The 21,516-nt window shown below is 40.7% G+C and overlaps 1 protein-coding gene across 6 annotated transcripts in view; it reads right to left on the reverse strand.

Moving 5' to 3' along the window:
* The window catches only part of LOC124233101 (dual specificity mitogen-activated protein kinase kinase 5-like), a 135,154-nt gene that overhangs the window by 26,570 nt on the left and 87,068 nt on the right, over positions 1-21,516 (reverse strand). For 5 of the 6 annotated variants that reach the window (XM_046650217.1, XM_046650215.1, XM_046650214.1 and 2 more), the window contains 2 exons: positions 11,556-11,617; positions 8,566-8,611 (listed from right to left, as the gene is read on the reverse strand). In XM_046650217.1, coding sequence (XP_046506173.1) covers positions 8,566-8,611; positions 11,556-11,617 — 108 coding nt within the window. Of the gene's footprint in view, positions 1-8,565; positions 8,612-11,555; positions 11,618-15,497; positions 15,973-21,516 lie in introns of all 6 variants that reach the window. The other variant, XR_006886973.1, reaches the window with a different exon arrangement.

Here is a 21,516-nt window from a genome sequence, read left to right on the forward strand (position 1 = left end):
GTGGCATGCATCTGATATGCTGATAGATAAAGACCTTGGGGTCCCTTGCTATCAATCTAACCAGGCAAAGATGGTGCTGGCCAGGTGGTCTCCTTTAGGTCTCGGCTCTCTAATGACCTCTTGATTTGGAATTAACTGTCAGAGGTGAATTCTCCAGCGGTCAGAACACACGCCAGAGACCACAGGTGCTGCCGAGCAACACCTGCTTCACACTTTCTTGCTCTTCCCACACTTCCAGGGTGGGATGGCCCAACGCTGGTGTCTGTTCTGATTGGTCATGCCCATGCTATACTGGCTGTTAAATGCTTTAAATATTATCTCTGCAACATCCTAGAAATTCCTTTATTTTGGCACCAAATTATTTTACCCAGATGCCCTCTCATAGCAGGACATCAAACAAAAACCTCTGATCAGACCACGTATTCCATATGGTCACCCTAACTTCTACTGTATCTCACAGTGTCCAGAGATTGCTTGTTCTTGTGTCGGTTTCCTGAGCTTTACTCTGTGAGTTCCTGGAGAACCAGGGACATGTCTAGTTTGTCTTTACCTGTTCAATGTCTAGTACAGCGTTTTATTGAATTGGATTAGAAAGAGCGCCACATGCAAAGAGTAACTGATGGTGATTTCTCTTCTTTTAATTAGATCAGAGACCTCTCCAGAATGACAGTAGCATAGGACCAAGCTAGGCACTGAATTATAAGATCACGATCCTCCTTCAAGGAACTTATAATTTAGCTGGAGAAAAAAGTCTTAAACCAGTAAGTGTCACCTTTGGGCTGCTCCATACAATCACCTGGAGAGCTTTAAAAAATAAAACAGTACCTGCTCCCCAGTCCAAATGCCAGAGATTCTTTGATCCAGGTTGGGATCTAGGCATTTTTTTTCCCCCTGAGGAAGATTTGCCCTGAGCTAATATCTGTGACCAATCTTCCTCTTTTTTTGCTTGAGGAAGATTAGCCTTGACCTAACATCTGTGCCAGTCTTCCTCCATTTTATATGTGGGTTGCTGCCACAGCATGGCTGGCAAGTGGTGTAGATCCATGCCCAGGATCCAAACCCACCAACCCAGACTGCTGAAGTGGAGTGCGCTGAACTTAACCACTATGCCATGGGGCTGGCCCCTTTCTTTTTCTTTTTTTAGCCCACTCAGAGATTCTAATGAGTTGCCGTGGTCAGTACACAGACCAATTTGTGAATATAAAATAAGAATGTGATTTATATAATTAAGTGCTGTTCCAAGTTGGAGATAAATTATGGAGGGCTTCAGAGAAGACAGTAAGCACTAGGAAGGGAAAGAGCGAGGAGAAGCTGAAGGGAGGAGGACGGAGGCCTTCAACGACACGGGGGAGGAGGGCATTCTAGGGTGAGGCCCCCACCCTAATAACAGAGACTCCCCAGGAGCTGAGCAGTGTCAAACGACACACTCCAAAGACCCAGCGTAGCCCCACTGAAGAGCAGCCTGATCTATCCACTTGACCGCATTCAAGATAACCAAACTATTCCTGCGGTCAAGTCTGCACAGCCTCATTGTGCCTTGAAACTTGATGCTGGGAAGATGACAGCTCAGTAAAACAAGAAAGAAGTATTGCAGGCAGGAGTTCAAACAACCAAAATCTTAAACAGGCAAATCACCACCATATTAAGAGATCTGACTTGACTGATAGAGGAAAAAAGTTATCCTTAACTGGGAAATTAAAACTGTCAGATTGCCATGATCAAGGAATGACAGATTTTTATCTATGTGTATCTCTTGCTACACACATGTGTATAAATACACACATATATTTATCTGCTATAGTCTTGTGAAAAGATTAAGCAGTCACGTCTATGGAAAGACAAAGCTTGTTTTCTGGGGTTATAATCCCTCTGTTCTTGCTGAAGTGCTAACGTGTCATCGAAAATTCAAATTAAAGCTGTCTGATTTAGTGCGATCTCAAACATCCAGACAGTGATTCTGCCGTTGTAATTATGTGCAATTAAAAAGCTAAAATCAACTTCTTACTAGTGGATTCCTATTTATAAGCAGGCACAAACATGATTTTAATGGCCTTCAGAACTTGAAAATAATAAAAAAAATCATTACATCACTGTCAGCTGGACCCAACATGGAGCTCCAAACCTTCTGTGATGTCTTTTGTGCTCAAAGAAAATATTTAGTTGAAATTACAATCCCAGCCAGGGTTTCGCCCTGCAAATTCCAGGTGCCTTAGCTAACGAGCTGATTTTCACTTCCAAATGAGTAACCAAAAGCAAAAATGATGCCTGCAAGAATGGGCGGCCAGACACACATATGAGTCTGGCCCTGGTCTATTTTAAAACATGTTCAGTAAGACAAAGGCAAAGGTTAAATGCGGTAAACTACAACCAAGTTCAGACTTTCTTATTAAACCATCATTAGTATCTTAAAAAGCCTAGACTGCAAGCAGAGTGGTCCATGAGCACTATGCAAGGGGGCTGCCAAAATGTGCCTTTCCTCCTATTTGTGCTTAGGACATGAAAGCCCTCGATCAAAATAAACTAAAACTCATCTTTGGTCCATTTAGTAGAATGTGGTGATAATGAATTTTATCTGAGCCCTGTGCTCCCAGAGAGCAGTAACGGGTGAGAAAGCTCCCCGTTCTTTTGTTAGCCACAAAGGACCACACTAGTCTCACAGAGATAAGACCCTTTTCCATCCTTTCTCATGACTTCCATAAGACTGGCTGATGACTTCCTTGTTTACCTGCCTCCCTAACCTTGGCCCCCTCCCTTTTCTTTGAGACATTCCTCACTAATAAACATTTTCCCTATTGTACTAGTCTGAATAAAATCATCTCCTTAATTGTCCAGTGCATTTTACTTTCATAATGGTCAAAAGGTTTGGGTCTAATAATGGTGAACAAAGCCATTTGATGTAAACCCAAAAGTTACACCGGAATTTGAGTGCTGGAGAGACAGAAATCTAACGTGGTGATTTCCCCAATTTTTAAAAGGGACCATACAGATGTCCAATTTATCACATACCTTGATTAACTGAGAGAACAACCAACCAAACTATCTAAAAATGTAATGGCCATCAGCTTTGGATAAGCAGAAAAGCTACCACTGACAATTTAATTTAGAGGAGTTAAACAAGTTAACATCTCTTTGCAAGTAATTAAATGTTTAAACAGATTTTTCTGGAGCAGTTTGATGTTTACTAGCCCCCAAACAATTCCACCTCTTCTCCATAAAGCCTTCTCTGAGAGACGAGGTGCCTTCAAGTTTGCAGCTGCCGGGATTTAGACGAAGGGGAAAAAATCTAAAAGCACTATTTTGATTATAGCTGACGCTCCTCCCGCAAAACCCACACCTGCTTCTTGTATTTCCAGCCCCACTATTTACTTGCTTTCTAAGCAAAATGTCAAATTTCAATTGCAAAACTGCACTCTGTTTCTTCTTAGCAGCCTGAACAGAAAACCAGACCTGAGGAAATACTAACTGGGGACACCCTGCTCTGGAATGTACAAAGAAATGCGCAAAATAACTGGCATTAGAACCTAGGGAGAAAACCCATGTTTTTAAACAATTACTAAAGCAGTAGAGCAACAGCATAAAGACAATTTCTGCGCCAGCTTGTTTCTCTGAAATTCTGCCACTGAACAGCTAGAACAGATAATAACTATTAGTAAATCAAACTCCTCTGCAATATCCAGCTGTGCCTCATGCATTTACATACAGATAGAATGGGTATATGTTTTTAATATGTATGTGATACGTACTTTTACCACAGCCGAAGTGCATGCTACAAAGGAGGAGGAGAATGGGAATCGGATCAGCATGAGATAATAAAGTGGCCTAGATAAAGTATTAGCCAGCGATTGATCTCAAACCGGGATGCTGCTTCTTCTGACCTGATTACTTGCTATGCATAGATTCCATTAAATAGAGCTTAGACATGGAAAGCTTCTGGAAATACTCTAAATGCATAGAAGGATCTGCAGCACTCTGAACCCAAATTGTAACTGCAGAGGTGCCCATGGCCCACACCCTCCCTGATCAAGTCAAGGCCCACATTCAGGATAGGCTGGGAGGTTAAAGGGCCGCCTGACAGCTGGTGGGAAGCCCTGCTGAGTCCCATAGGGAGGGCCTTCGCCTTCCTGCACGCCCCCCCCCCCCAGCAAGCAAGCACCTTCCCAGTGAATACCTCCCTCGCAAGATGCTAGTAAGAAGCTGCTGGTCTGGTCCTGGCTGCACAGCTCTAACTAAGAGAATGAGAGGGTAGCAAGGGAGCTTAACAATCATTCAGGGTCATGGTCCCCTTTGAAAAACTGATGACAGCCAGGAATTCCTCTTTTCAGAAAAAAATGTAAATCTCCACAAGCATGCCTGATTTTGGATGTAATTTCAGGGGCTCTAACAGACTTCCTGAAGTCACAGACCCTAGGTCAGGGACTGCTGCTCTCGTCCATCCCCTCATTTTGCAGATGAAGACACAGGTGGGGAGGGGATGGGGAGGTGCTGACAAGAGAAGGGAAGTGTGGAGGCCTTCTCTGCTAAATCAGAGCACGGCCTTAGCTACAAAAGAACACTAAAGCAAGACTGATTCGGCACAAGGAATTCTTTGTGATTTACACAAGCAAATGGTCTATACAGTAATGCTTCTTACCATATCCCTTTTATCTAAAAAATACCTAAACATATAATTTGAATAGCAAAATCAGACTTGAACATCTCCCTCTTAACGCTCCCATCTCAGGTTGACTCTGTCCTTGAGTTTAACGGTCTGATTTTTACTTTTTTGCTTCCCTCAATCTGATTATTGACATTTTGGGACAGCTTCTCTACCATCTTTGCATTACCATCCTCTCTCCTCTTGTTACAGTCCCACCAATCCTTCCTGACTGGCAGAAGCTGGTATTTTCCATGGAAGTCGTGACACCCCTGGCTTGGTTGTCTCAAGCCTGCTGAACACTCTGCCAGCTCCAGAGCTTCCACAGCCTGGAAACCTTTTCTATGTTGGCTGGTCCTGGGTCACAGAACTGGGGCAGTACTGACCTACGTCTTTGCTGTGATTTACGTCAGGGGGACTTAAAAGTGGGTTCTCTAATAATGTAATCGTTATCATAGGAGCAGAAAGCGTGTGTGCAGGGGTCCCTAACTGTCTAGTTGTGTCAGCAGTTGAATGTTCTTGGCTACATGCATGGCTGGTTTTCCTTTGTTGGGTTTAAAGACGACTCCTGATTTATGCTATAGCTCTTAAAGAATTGAAGAAAGGTCAGATCTTCCCTAAGGGTGAAGGACTTCCCTATCTTGAATGGGAGTCCACTCAAGAGAACTCACTCAAGAAAAAAGGTACATGTGCCGCTTCTATGTCAGGTCAAAGTTTTCAGACCTAAACACTAGGGTTCCTTCTATAAGAAGTGAAATATCTTAACAGGTTGCCCAGCTGGTGGTGAATACGCTGCCTATCTAAACTTCACCTTTGTGGGTTTGGGACTCCATGAGGCCAATGACAAGAGGCACTGGAGGTTTCATCTTGCTCTGAAAAGGTCTAGGGCCTCCACACACTTATGCTTTGCCCATCCTGTTGCCTTTGCCTGGAAGGACCCTTTGAAAACTCTCTATAAAATTCAGCCTATCCTCCAAAAGCTCTTTTCAAATGGTACCTTCTCCATGTAACTTTTCCCCATTTTCCCAAAGGGATCCCCCAGAGCTCTGCAGTTCTTTCAGAGCAGTTATTTTATTCTAGTTACTTGTATACTTGCCATGTCTCCTGTAAGATTGGATGCACGGGACTTACTCTTCTTTGTATCTTTTGCTGAGTCTAGCACAGGACTTTGCACATAATGGTCTATAAAGATCCACTGAATTCAATTGTTTGCCTGGTTCTGAGATCTCCTGAGATGATGTGGATGCCAATGATGAAACTTTTGAGTGAATTCTTTATGTAGCTTAATGACTACTGTCAGAAAAGTGCACTGGCTCATGTGGACGCTGGTCTCCCCAAAATGTGAGTGTTAAGGGAATTTCTTGGTCCAGCTTTAAAATACTTCCACTTAGAACATAAAAACTGGTAACCATCTTAGGAACAACCCCACAAAGTAGAGAGAATTAAATAGCTAAACAACCAAATGAGATTTGAATGGCTTCAAGGGTCTAAACTTGAGTTTTACATTTCATCTTTAAGATCGATATGGTCAAAAATTGCAAAGATGATGCTATTGGGTATCCTGGTATATAAGGTGAGCCTACCAAATAAAAAGACAAAAACTGCTTGAGTGCCCCTGTGTTCATGGCCCCCCCTTCCTACATTCTGATTTACTCAGGCTGGGACTTGCTGTGATCACCAGTGGTCAAGGTGACACCCGAATTTCAAGAGTTCTCTGATGGTGAATCTGTAACTCTCAGTATTTCCACCTGATCCCATCTCTGATTTTCTTCCTTTGATTTGGGAAATGCAGGCCCATAGGGAAACCTGGACAATTCTGCAGGCCTCACAGTTGATGTGGCCCAAGCTGTGCAGACCAGGTTGGTACCCTGCTGGCTAGAGTTACCGTGCTTGGGAGATAAAGTGCTCATTTGGTGAAAGGCAGGCCCCCACCCACAGACAAATGTGTTCTACAGTTCATGCCTTCCAGAGGACGCTCTCAGCTTCCAGATGGGAGCACCATCAAATAGGTTGTAGGCGGACAGGGAAAAGGAAAAATTAAAGCCTTTAATATGATACAAGGAATAAAGGACTGGTTCCTTAAGACTGGGTCCCTAGGATGTGACTCAGATTCCTCAAACCAGAGATGACCTGCTTTCTTCGCATCCCCAACTGGATCCAATATTTTGGCCAAAGGCAGGCAGGGCTCAACTCCCTTGGACCACAGGAGCCCCACACACATCCCATTGTTTCCTGTCTCCTCACTAAGCCTTTTCTAAGCCAGGGGGTGCCTCTCTATTGCTATACCTAAGGGAATAAATTCATTTAAATCAAACTGTGAGCAGTACCAGAAACAATGTTAAATTAAGTATAGGATGGTGCTTCCTGTGACTAAATTTTTCATTGTATTTTATTGATTTATTGGTATTTATCAATTAAAAATGCAGGACAGCACAGACCAGGGTGTATAGTTGTAAAGAGATATATTGAAATACGTATCCCTGTGTCTCTCCACACACACATACAAACACACAGACATCCACATCCACTTGCTTCCAAGGCACTGAAAGTACTCATCTTTAGCCTTGTCTTTATGACTTGCCACCCTGGAGTGGGGTTCCTTACCAACATGTACATCCCTATACATTTACGGGAGTTTGTACAATCTACAGATGTTTTATTTATAAGTGGCCAACTCATTGCAGCATCGAAACATGCATTTACAAACAGATATCTGTTTTATGAAACCCTATGCCTTTGTTTTAACAGCTGAGCTATCCAGCCATAGCATAATAATGTATAAGGTAAATGGTCTCCATCTCTAGAATCTGTTCCAAGTTTTCTCAAACGTGACTAACTGCATGAATTTCCCAACCATCAAAGAGACCCACTCCCCAAAAAGACCAGTTTATTCTAGACATGAAATGTGCACAGTTATAAACTGCCGAAGTTTTAGGGATGAACTTTAGCTTGAAACTACCCTGAAAACTGCGATTTTGCTCCAGGGGTAACATGAAGGAGAAAACCACCTTTCTGGAAAGTACTCACAATGCAAAGGGGAAATATACTGTTATTTTATATTTGGGGGTGAAATCTGTATCGTAAAGAAGTTTGGGTGCTTAGAATGTTTATTAGGATGAAATACAAAGGATGAAAACCTGTGAGCCGATATCTGTAAAACGCTTATTGTTTAAAGTGGTAAAAGAAAATTGGTCGGAATTTGCTCTGATTACAATAATCTAAAGACAAGGAATGGTATGCAAAACATTAGAAAGAGCAGACTATAATTATTATTTACTAATGCTCGAGCCTAACGTATTCTAACAGCTTGCGCATTGTCAAATCAACAATCTGCACTAAATAAATGACCATTTGGGAATTGTTAGGAAGCGTCTCTGTTCTCTCCCTGCTTGACTAAAAACTGTCATTTGCAATCAAAGAAAGTGGCCTTGGAGCTGCGAACACAGCACTAGCAGCCTTGTAGTTGTCTCCTTCTGAGGAAAGACAGAAGATTCACATTAACTTGGTCTTTTGCAGCCAATCTAATTTCATTCTACATGAATTCGAGAGGTCTCCACACCATTCAGAATTTCCTGTAGGATAGCACTAAAAACTTAATAGGCTGACTGTCTTCTCTGTTACCAATCCTCTTAATTCTGAGAGGCTGTAATAGCAAATGAGGACAAGGAGTAACCTAGATTAACTTGTGACCCTTGAGTGTGAGGCAAAGGAAAAGAGTTCTGCATTAAGTGTCAAAATGGGGATGGAATTTTAAAAAGTAAAAACTCCTATCTAAGGATATGTGCTTTAAAAACACCTAACCAAATAAAGTAAATAATGTTGCCTCTCCAGAGCCTTCGGATGTTTTAAACTCCATTCTGGTCCTTTTAACAGAATGTTAAGCACAGATATATAAATGGAGAATTCTAATGTAATTAAAGAAATTTACTCACCATCAATTCCTCAGGAGCTGGCCTTTCTTTTGGCTGTTTTCGCATGCTGTAGGAGAAAAAGAAACCCCTCATGTTATCTATGTCACTTGGAAATTTCTGCTCTAATTTCCACTATTGACTATTTCCCCTGGAATTTCAATGTTTTCAAAATTCAGCATGTTCAATTCTTGGCCAAAGTATTAGCATCTATTCCCTTTCTTTTATTTTGGCCTTTAATTAATCAGATTTTGGGAGATCTCATGAATCAGAAACACAAAGGTTCTTTTTGGAGTTACTCTTGCAATACAGATGAAAAATGAATTTAAATTTATTCCAATTCTACTTTTGAAACTAATGTGCAAAAGAGCAGCAATATTCTCTTCCTGACTCAATTATCAATTTATTTCAAACTTAAATTTAGGGAACGATCTATTTCTTTTTGGTAAACAGGATAAGACAATATGAAAAGAAACATGACTATCAAGTCAAATGAGAAGACATCTCATTCCTTCATTATTATTCCAAATGACAAGTAATACATAAAAGAGGTCAGGAATCTAGATAATGCTAAAAATTACAAATGGGTTATTACATTATCTAGACTTTCATTTATTTTGGCTACAAGTTGATAATTCATTAAACAGCTGTGGGAAAGTTAAGTTTGTTTAAACTGCTTAAAGAACCACATTCCTCATGCAAAATATTTCTTGTCTTACATGCCATAGGCATCACTAGTGGCTGTGGCACGTACTTAGCTACATGATGAAGCAGCCACACACGGGACTGACGTGACTGTGGGCACCTTGCCTACTTGATGGCCTAAACTCAGAGTGTCTGTGGGACGAAGTCGAGAAAAGAGATTGTTGCTTCTGTTATTTGGAAAATCGCACCAACGCTTTTTCTTTATATAAGGCAACCTCTAACAAGCAAGAAGATAACCCTCCATACAATCTCTGCATTTGCTGACACTATTTTTGTTTTAAGTAGAGAGATTTAATGATCATTTGCTAAACGAGAACGGTAGTTAGGAACCATTAATGACATTGAGGACATTTTCCTTCCCTATAAATAACCATATGCACCTCTCAAATACTGCACCCATTAGTAAGTAATTTAAGCTGTCTCGCCAGTGGAGTTGGTAACAATCCTAATCTGACATTCCAAAGTAGCTGTATCTCTTGGGAAAACAAAGCTATTACCCACTATCATTTCTGTTTTGGCTTGACATCTCTGGAAATTTCAACACAGGTTATCCTTCCCTCTGTCTCCATAAAACTTTTATATAATAGCTGATTAATTTTTTAGACAGAAGGAAGGGAAAGCCTTATCTGCTTTTCTCCCTGTCTGCCCAGAAGCGGCCCCACCCCCAGGTTGGTCTTGGACCACGCAGCGAGATAAGCGTGCTGGTCCCGTCACAAATCCAGCACCTCTGGAGCGAGTGATGCCTAAACCAGACATTCCAGGTAGCTTAGGAATCGCACAGTTTTTCAATTTCTACATTTCAAAATAGGGCATTCCCATGATGGGCTTCTAAGTGTTTTTAGGAATCTCCACATAAAGGAAATTAAGAGAAATTAATACATATTTCTCTGGATAATTGCTCTAATATTATTAATGAGCTCAGGATTCCAATGTTTAACCAACATATATGTTTTCCAACATGGCATGCTTTGGAAATAAAATGTCTGCAGAGTGAAAATAGTTTTTAACAGCTATGGAATATTACATAAGTATTTTAAAAAATAGAAACAATGTTAATAACGTTTTAAAAGTTGGGGGGAAAATCTCTTCCCTACATATTTTCCTATGGTATATAAACCGTATGAGACATTTTTATTAAGAGGTAACATATTACACCTAGTCAAAAAGGTGATAAAGCTTGACATCTTTATTAAAGAATATGTCTTGGTTTCACTTTAGTGTAATCATCAGATGGATCCTGGGGTGGTGGGGAAGGGGACAGTGTTTCCATTTAGCAAGGGCTCCTGACTGTACCATTTAGTGGCACCAGAGGAATGGAGGGTTCATTTTCCACCAGTGGACATGATTCCAAAGGAGTGATGAAATGAGGAATTTGGTGAAGGAGGGAAAGAGAAGCAAATGTAGTTATGAAGGAGTTCCAGAATGTCCAGAACAGTTTCTAGTTAGTTCTATCTCCTGCTTTGGTCATTTCTATGCTCCTAATTTCCCCTCTCTCTCCCTGCTGGGGTGAGGGAGAGGGCAGGGGGAGGGCAGTGGGGCAACTGGGCCTTCCAAGGCCACACAAGTACTGCCCAGATGGGAGAGATGGATGACATGAAAGGGATAATGAAAGAAAAACTGGTTCTACTGGGAGGAAAAAGGCAGAAGCTGAAAACCTTTGGCAGAAAAATGCCTGTTTCCTCAGGTATTTTGTAAAATGACAAGGGGATGCCTAGAGACTCTGAGGGCCCCTTTGATCTAAATCCTGTGGTTCCTCTCAGTTCTTTAATGGTTAAAGTGGGCCTAATGGAACCATGTTCTCATAGTCTTTCAAACATCAAAATTCATTGAAATGGGACACCAGTATCATGTTTAAAATATAACCAAAGATAAAAGTTATTTACTGAAAATCCGATGAATTAATAAACTATGCTGCTTCTACTAAGTGACAGACAGTTTTATGGGTAACTTGAGGTTACATTAATAAAAATAAGCTTCATATGTCTGTTCAATAGGGGCTATAAAATTGCATATTTCTTAAAAAAAAAAAATTGGATAGCAACAGTATCTGTGCTCAAAGAAGTAGCCTGATTCTCAGCAGTTTATTAAAACAGGAAAAAGCCTCTAAAGTACATTTACGACCCTTTGTGTAAATAACGTTTACATAATTTAAACAATTTCTTCGGCTTTGCTGCCCCATCTGCCCAAGGCCCCGAAGTCCCTCCATCTCCAAAAGGAAGCAGGGAGAGCCATAAGGTCTCCCGGAGCCGCCGAGTTAATGGCATGTATCATTTACATTGAGGGCATGGCATGTTTGCAAACGGGCTCACCACTGAGTGATGAAATGTACAAATGGCTCGGAGAACTCTCCAACCGGAAGGACAGGCGAATCCTGGGATGGAGGAAAAACAAGTCACCAAAAGTCACAGCAATTTCTTCTTTCTTTATACCGCACCCCCACCCCCACAGCACCCCTGGCCAAAAGAAGCAGTATGAAGATGAATATATAACAAGGATTCACCACCATGTGGGAAGGAGAATAAGGCCTCATCTATTAAAAAGACTGTCTACATCCTCTTCCACATTCATGTAAAACTGCCAAATTTAAAGCCACACACATTTTACGATGGTGAGGAACATGAGAGCAAAGGGGGAGGTGAGGTGAAAAAAGGACAATGATAGCCACAGGGGAGGAAAGAAGGTACGAAAGTGTAAATGAGAAATTAATGATTATTTAAGTAACACACAAATGGTCTTGTAATTAACGAAGAGCTGTGAAATTATTCTTGTGTTGACCTTTGTTTCTTTTACTGGATTTGCTATTTATTTACACTTTCCTTTTTATTTACATTTATTTGTATATTTAACTGCTCTTAACTGCTTGCCCATAACTGAATCATCTGGGTCGGATTTTTTTTATTTGAATAGAAAGGCTTTTATAGAAGAAGCTGTTTCCTGAAAAGGAATTTCGGCCTATTTGCCAGTCTAGGCTAACTCATCATAGGAGAAAGCCAGTGAATTCAGGACACGATGAACAACTCCCATCTTGACCACCAAACAGAACTGGGGTGGAGGCGGGAGTCACTCAAAAGAGCAGAAAACCACACGGCCACAAACGACAACCACCGAGTAACACAGGGAGCAAACCCCATTACCATTTGCAAAGGAAGGCTTTAAGAATTTAGGAGTTTTTCCAAGAATGACAGAGAGCGCCACTGTGTTTATAGTGTAACGGCTCAGGATGTAATGAAATTACACTGCAGAGTACTTTAACAGTCATCTCATTAGACCTACAGTTGGAACAAGAGAGCCACATAAAGTAGGCAGCTGCAAATGACTCCATTCTCATCTATTCTCATTTGCTATTAAAAATACCTTTCGGCGGCTTTTTTCCTCCCTGACATCCCTACACAAAGTGCCCTGCAAAGTATGATACATGCACCTATTTAAATTAACAAAGGAATGACTTATTTTAATCTCACTGTGCTTTGGAGTGCTTTGGCCATTTGGATGAGCAATATATCATTACATACAACCTTCCAGCGCTGCAGGCAAGAAACTCAGAGCATGCAGCATTTGGTGGGAGCCAAACAATTTCTCTAGCACACAACTGTGTCAAATGCATGCATGTATTCATTATTGAGAACGAGAGGAAATAGCTTTGATGTAGTGGAAAAAAGAAGATGATAAAAGCACCTCTGCAATATGCGTGTCATTATCAATGGTGGCAGATAGATACAATTGCACAGCCTCCTATGTGATTAGTAAATATACATATAATTGCTGTGGCCAATTATCAGAAAAATGAGATCGGTAATTACAAGACAGAAAATTAACTAGAACTCTTATTAAGGCTTTGTTTCCAATTCAAACAATTGGAAACTGCTGGAAAATACAATTAAATCAAAACGAACTGAGGGGGTCAAAGCAGCCAAAAAAAGAGAAAAATCCCAAAGAGATTAAAAGAAAAGGAATGTGAACAAAATGTTTCTTAGTTTTTGCGTATCTGTCCTCTTTGAATTTACTCTGTTCATCCAGAGCAGAGGAAGGTTAGTAATTGTAAGCTTAAAATTCTCATCAGTGGAGAGAGGCTTCCAAGAGGAAAGGAAAACAAAGGAAAATGGGAGTGACATAAAATCCTGCCAAGTTCAAAGGATTACATGTAGGCATTACGTAGAGAAGACATGAAAAACGGGGGGGCTGATGAAATAGTCCACTCAAAGGAAAGAAGGCACGCAATAACACAAGGCCTCGACCAAGGTACTCTAAAATGGTCACAGAAGTCCCATCGGTTTGAAGAGCAAAAATAAAACATGATATCAATTTTAGCCTGGCCTGTTTTAGGAAAGCCATATATATCATCAAGCCTGCAAGATTCTACAAGGCCCAGTTCAAGAAATGACATTTTACTGTCTCAAAAACTATTAGTAAAAAGATAGTTCAAAGTCTGAGGTACAAAAACTATGGACTCTGATCAGGTAGTTAATTCTCCAAGTTATTCTTTTCTAAAATTTTTTGGGAGGCTGTAGTACTGGAAGTGTCTGAGTAGTGGTTGCTTTAAAATGTAATGTTTAGGAAAATAAAAGCCTCCTGTTGTAATGTGGCTGAATATTTACCAAGATGGTTAAAATTCTGCACTGGTTTTCTATAAAGATCCTGGTATAAAGCGTGATGCTAACGTGAGCCTCATTTCAAAGTATGATACTAAGAGTAAATTAATGAATTATAGACTAGGCAACTTGATGAAGATGTCATTTTAACATGGATGAGAAATAAAACGAGGAAATGTGACATCGTTGCATGGGTAGTTAATTTTATTTAAGACCTGATATTGTAGCCTGTTAAGTTCCTCATAATATAAAACTAAGGAACACTGGGTGGTACCCATGAATAATTTATTTCACTTGTGAAAATGCCAGCCCAAGTCGACTTTGCAGAACCACAGAGAGTGGATTCTCATCTCAGTGGTGCCTGGAAAGAATCACTCATCAAAGATGCAGGGGGAAATTCTAATCTCACATGCATAATGCCAGATATTTCTTTTCATTTTAAAATCCACATCTCTTGCATACCTCAAAGGAGAATTTCCTGCAATGCAGAAGATGACTAGTTGTGGGGGAGGGGGTCAGAATGTCACACACAGACATGAGGGAGGGGCAACGGAGTCCTCTGAGAGCCTCCAACTGCACAAAAGCATGCAGGCTGTCAACACTCCAAAGGAAAGCAACCAACAGCCTGACAGCGCTCACCACGCTGGGGGAGTTTAAAGTGTACTTTTCTCATTTTTAAGCAAGTAAAATTGGAATTAGTTTAGATCAGGATGTAAAAACCTCCAAGAACCTATTTCATTATCTAATTCAAATCTGTTCGAAGGAGAGAGGGGAGAGCACAGTAAAGCTGCTCCAGTTTCACAGCAGCTCCCAGAGAGGGGAAAAGTCACCGCCTGGTTAGAGGGAGACTGAGAACCATGCCAAGGGGTTCAGAGGATCTAGCAGTTGCTGCTCCTTATCAAAAATGTTCTCTGTGAAATACGGGATATGGGGTCAGGCAAGATGAAGAAATACATTTCAAAAATATAAACACGAATTGGAGAAGCAGTTACACTAATAACTCAAAGTACTGGCTGAAACCAACTCTAAATTGTTAATAAACGTCACTCTCTTTGAGACCTTGGGTGCCATACTTCACCTTAAGGGCTTTTTCGGGGATGCTCTTCTGTTGAACTTCTAAGCACGCAGGCATGGAACAAAACAGTGGACACAACCTTAACCAAAAGCCTTATCCTGAGATTCTGGTCCCAAATCCACTTTAGGGCCCTGCTGGAGGGGCCCGAGCTGGATCCTGTTATTGAGCAGGAAACTGTCATATAAAAATAGCTGCCACAAACCATTTCACTAAGCAATTCTGGTCATCAAGGAGGACAGTCTCCAAGTCTCAGAGGTTTCAGTAACTACCTGGTCAGCCCCTTTCACTAAACAACTGGAACACAAGCACGCGGCATGCTAGAGAACAGCGAAGGACAATGGGAAAAAAGTTTGAGTGATGCCTTTGCCTTGTGAATAATGAACAGTTCAGGAAGGTCAACCCATTACAACTGAAACTGTTTAATTATTAATTATGCACAATCTATGAGCAAAAGGACAAGTTCAGAATGTTTAATGTATGTAACTTCAACTGGACTCTCTCTGGGTATTTTGTTATTAGCACTTGTCAGCAAGGTACTCAGGCATAAAAAAAGGCAAGCAGCAGAAAATCTGAGAGTGTGTGTGTACCTGCACACTCAAAGAGGTGGAGAGGAGGTGGGAGGAGGAGGTCCAAGTCCAACCACAGCCGCTGCTGGCTCACTCGCAGAGTAAGTTTGCCAGTAAGTACACTCTGTGATCCTGAGAGCAGGCAGGTCAGGTGGATACTCCAAACACAGAAAACATATGAGAAAAATGCTTTTGAAATGACTTACTTAAAAGGGAGATCATTATTTTAAATACTTGTGTTTTTTTGGAGGCCATGTTTCTTGGCTTTGAAAGGATCCATGTCATTAATGTTCACACATACACAGGAGTGCATGTAAAACTGGTAGAATCTGAATAAATTCAAAGGATTGTATCAATTTCAACTTCCTGGTTGTGAGATTGTACTATACTTACGAGCTGTTACCACTGGGGGAAACTGGGTGAAGGGTATACAGGATCTCTCCATATTATTTCTTAGATCTGCATGCGAATCTAAAATGATGTCAAAATTGAAAGTCTAAAAAGAAAAAGGTAAGGAGCTATTTTAAAAAACTGTGGTGAGGTCCAAATTCTTAGCAGAGCTCTGCTTTGTATAACGGAAAACAGCCTGACATACCTACTTAACTGGAAAAAAGTTAAGAGACATTGCTTAAAAAATATACCTGAGAATTTAATTTTTGCCTTTAATTCATAATTAAAGATGACAATGGAACCTGAAAATGATGTGGTGCTTAATTCAGACACTGATAGGGAATACACATAAAATACTATATAAAAATGATGAAATCCTTCACTACTTATTTATTAGTTCATTCATTCAACAATTTTCTTGACCACTCACCATGTCAAAGGCACTGACCCTGGCTTGTGGGATGGCTGATACTTAATCTATACCCCCAGAGAATCTGTGTATTCTTCAGGAGACAAGATATGCACCCCTAATAAACAGCCCTGCAAGATGGAGGAACTGGCCAAGTGAGAGGCCATGGCTGGTGCTCAGGCAGTACGGGGAGCTCCTGGTGTTCGATTTACTTTGGCTGGTGTATTTGAGTCCCTAAAGGAGAGTGATGGAGAATAAGACAGAAGAGTCTGGAGGCTGTGAGATACCTTCTCTGCTCTTCTACTTTCTTCCTTCCTCACTCCTGGAGAGCACCGGTGGTGAAGGGACCTTGAACATCTTAATCTGTGTCCTGTTCCCTTCTCTTTGTGCCAAACAGACATTCCTTCAAACCAAGATTTCACACTTATTGGCAGTAAAACAAGGAAGATAGAAGCACAACTCAAAAATCTCAAGGTGTTTGCCACAATGGTGAATTCTAAGGTGAGTTGTACTGTGGTTAGATTAAACCAGCCTGGCAAGTTAAATAAAATATGGATAGCCTTCTAAGATTTTTAATAGTCTATTTTTAGACATCACGGTGTCAAGCCATCAAGCCAACAGGTGGTTAACATCAGAGAATCACCTGGAGTCTGCCCAGTATTGAGAGTCATGCTAAGTCTTCTCATTCAAGCCTAATGTTCCTTTGGCCTGGCCCAATACACTGGAGTTCACACTAATTGCCACAGCTCTCTTCGATCCCTCCACATCTATCCACAGTGCTGAGATCAAAGGTCATTTGTGATTCCAGTGGCTTCATGTCAGGCAGAATAGCATTTTGCCTTGTCGAACCCCAAACTGGTTTTTGATCCTCCACTGTTCACTGCCTTAAAGTAGTGTCTTTGTGAGACAACTGGCAGAATCCATACAAGAAGTCTCCTCTCGGTTGGGGAGGAAACTTTGTTTGTTTGAAAAAAAAAATCAAAGACACAAAAGCAGAAAAACAAAAAAAGCGGACCCTCATCTTTAAAGATTTTCACAGAAGCCAATCTACATACCAAAATATCTACCTGTCCAAAGTGTAATCCAATGGGAGATTCTGGGAAATTAGCTTAGTATTAATATTTTGAAGGTCCCTAATGTTCCTATCTGCAGGAAAGGTGGGAAACAGAGAAAGGTGGGAAATAGATGGACAAGTGCTCCTGGTCAGTCAAAGAATGAGTCAGCCTACTTTAAGATATGAGTAAACCAGGATTACATATCAGATTTGTACGAATTCAATCAATGCTTGTTGAAAACACTTAGTTTACTTAAAAACATGGCCTCTGTGAGGGAACAATCAGTATCACGACATTAAATGTGTTTTGGATTTCATGATGTAGACGGAACTGACCTAATCTGTGGGCTGTTATATACAAGGACAGCACTGGGGTGGGAATGAGGATTTGAATTTAGGAAGGCTTACGGATGGACGTCATCAGAAAAGCAAGCCTCTGACCCTCCTCAGCTGGAGACCAGAAAGCCCTCCTTTTACTCATACGACTCCACATCAAGCCTTGAGCAGAGAAAGTGAAAGATGATTCAATTTCCTGGGTCAGCCCATGCTCTGGGTTGCCAGACGTGACAAATTACATGTGTGAGCATTTTGGTGTGAAGTTCTGTCCACTGGGTCCAGACTGATAGTAGCAGCTCATTTAACTTGTCTCAGATGGACCTGGTACCAGGAGCAAAACGCCTGTATTTTCACCACTGAAATACCCACCTTACCCATAAACCCTTAAATCAAGGGAGAATCAGCTGTTAGCCAAGTGAACATCATAATCAGAAGGCTTATAAAAAAACCCACAAAATATAAATGAACAGGTCTAAAGGAATTTGTCTCTAGGTAATTGAAATTTGAGATTATAGATATTTTTCCTATTCTCTTTTTTCTCCTAAGTGTTTTGGAAGTTCTTCAGTTTTGGGATAAAGGGGAAGGGAAGAAATTTTGTCATTAAGTCAAAACTAACCCTTCATTTAGTCTATCTAATTTTTGTCATTTAAAAGACTTATATTTACTTAGAGATTTTCCAAACATATGGCAAAGATCTTCGTGTTTTATAAAATTCCTTGAAAACAGGTAAGTGGAGAACTGGAAAACGGATTAATCTTTTAAACTGTATTTGAAATTGCTTCCTTTCCAAAGCCAATGAACACCTTTTTTCTCTTTTTATTTTAGGTCTCTTGTTGGTCATAAGCTATAGTGCACAGTATTATTTAGAGGTGTCTGTATGAACAGAACACACACACAAATACACAGTCTCACACACACGTGCACACTAACATCCACACAGACCTCCCTTTTTGATGGCTTAAGCAGAACAAAAAGCATGCTTGTCTCATACCAAAGGGATTTCATTTACAAAAGTCAAACCCGTTATTGTCCTCTTTCTCTGTAGCCTCCCAAAGCATTTCTATCGCTTTTTCATAAAACACTGCTGCAAATAATCAAGCATGACCATTGACATCCATGAGATTGAGTTTTAGGAACCATTAAATGAGCTCACCCTCGTGGGAAGCCTCCTGCTCAGGCTGGTCTAAAGGTAATTATTCAGCAATTCCTACCTGTGGTTTAACTTGTCCCTATATAGTGTTTGAATTTCATACACTAGTAAGGTCAATTTTTTTTCCTCAGGAAAAGTCCAGCTACACATGTTTGATCCAGGACCTAAATTATAATGTTAATATACACACTGGCATTTCACCACATTCTATGTGTAGAAGTGCTGATTAAACGCACTTAAAATCTTAGATGAAAGATAGATCATAAATTATATTAAACAAAAAGGAAAGAGGAAACTCTAGGAGTGAAAAATAACGCTTAACAGATTCCTAAATGAAGGGAATTATTCCTCTTTTCATAGGTAAAGCGTTAACATCAAAACATCTGAACTACATCCACACACTATTCAAGGGCAAGAACCTGGCAGGTCCGTGTCCTGAAAAATCAACAAGCCATAACACCATCAAGTCAGACTCTGAGAACTCGCTGAAATCCAAAGTCCACATCGCCACACTGGATGTCCTCCTGAATGTTCACTCAACTGTTAGTTAAAATAATTACTGCCATTTGCCACCTCCACTGCAAGCTATGGATAGGAGGGAAACAGAACTTCCAGGGGCTGCCGGGGGTAGGAGCGTTGACGGTTATCTGCTTACACATTTTTATAACCAAATTCAAAGGCTATGTCAGCTGTGACTCAAAGCCTGAGAATTATATGTGAAATTGTGCTATACCTGGTTGCGTACAATAAACACAGAGAGAAGGGAATTTAAAGTTGGCTAAAGGAGATACTGCATCAGTTTAAAATTAGTCAATCTGAGAGGAACAAAGAGAGGGAGACAGGGAGGGAAAAAGGGAGAGGAAGTGAAAAAAAACAAAACAAAACTACATACTGTGAAATGAACAAGTTCAGTTAGAATGTTCAGGATTTGGAAAACCATAATGCCATCTGCTACTCTGGACCTCAGAACATCAGGGATCTCGTGGGCCCAGACGCTTCCATTTCCAGGAGGAAAGAAGGAACTCGCACTCCCTGGAATGCTGCCTCCATTCTGGAAGGGAGGCAACACCCCAGCCGACCCGTTTGGAATCTCTTTTGAGAACATTTGCACTGCTCACAGACGCGTTTTCCCTGGTTTAGGGAAAATTAACGGCAGGCAAAATGATTACAGCAACTAGGCAGTGAGGCAGAGCAGTGCCCCAGCCCAAGCTGCTGGGTAACTGACCCTGGCATCCAACTTGGGCTCAGGGTGTGTAGGTCCCATCATGGTGGATTAAATGAGCATTGTCCTACGGCTGGGTAAGACTTCACAATAGAGCAACACATGTTAAATGACAGCAGCCAAAACTGGCCCCACCAGGCAACTGCCCATTCATAGAACACTGTTCACAGGCCTCCACCACCAAGAAATCAATTCATTAATAATATATCAGGCTTCGCAGACAATTCAAAGAAAACAACACAAAGCTACTTGTTCAACGACTGCCTAAAGACTCAGAATTTTTCCTGGTTAAAAACTCCCCCCAAATCTAATTGATTTACTGAAATCAATATCATAGGGATGTTTATGCTAATATTTTAGTTAGTAAAAAAGAAGAAATGGAGAAAGCCTATCCACTGAACTCACTCGGTGCCACCAGGAAATAATAAGAATACAGTTTTTTTCAGCGGAAGCCAATAAAATCTGATTCTATATAACTGTGTGTTTAAAAAATTTATTTTTCCCACTTTAAAAGTGACTTTGTACATCCTTCAGGCTATCAGGAAAAACTGTGCTTTTAACTTGTTTCTTCTGTTACATTTTTTAAACTCCTTTCTTTCTCCTCCCTTCCGACAACTCATAAATATGAATTAAATATAATTATAAATGAACAGAACATTAACTTTTGGATTACTGCTGGGTTTTGGTAGAATGTTAATGTCATTTCTAAAGAAATAGTTATTACCAATAGAAAAAGTAATTACTAAAGGAATCATGGCCTTAATGCTAACCTATTTTCAACCTTCAAACCAGCCAAACTGAATTAATTTAAACATACTGGACTTTTCAACGGGAGTGTTAGATTTCTAATGGTTGCCTCACATAAAAGAGGAATATCAGTTTTCAGGCTCCCAATTATATATTTCTAACACTACGAGACACAGGTCCAGTTAACGATATTGCTGGAGGACAAGACTATCGTATATCCACTTGTATTAATTTACAAGTTTCTAATGCCTCAGTCATTAACTCACACAAGCCGCAAACATCAGGAAATCCCACATCATCAGTACCTGTTTATGCGAGTGGTTACGGTGTTAGTGACCGTGGTCAGAGCGCTGGGCCTCCACCAGTCATTGGAGAGCTCAGGCTAGCAAGTCTTGTCTCACTTTAAACTATCTGCAGTTACACGTTGTGTCAGGAACAGGCCATGCTTAGGATGCTGGGAGCAGGAGAGATGGGGGATGTTCCTTTTACTTCCTGCTAACTTCAGAAGCCAGAATTATGGCAAAGTCCCTCAGGGAAAAAAATGGATACTATTCCCTCTGGAGCTGGTTAACTTCACTTTGTGAATTCCAGAGAGATATTATTAGGCAACCATTCTCATGCCCCTACCCCTAGAGAACAGCTGCTCTGTTGACAGCCCAGCAGTTTCTCAGTTAACCTGTCCAGGAATGAGTGACTGCATGAATGAATTCTCTAAGAGCCAAAGCTTTTGTA

This window comes from Equus quagga, unplaced genomic scaffold (genome assembly GCF_021613505.1).
Source record: "Equus quagga isolate Etosha38 unplaced genomic scaffold, UCLA_HA_Equagga_1.0 153_RagTag, whole genome shotgun sequence".
NCBI classification, from domain to species: Eukaryota; Metazoa; Chordata; class Mammalia; order Perissodactyla; family Equidae; genus Equus; species Equus quagga.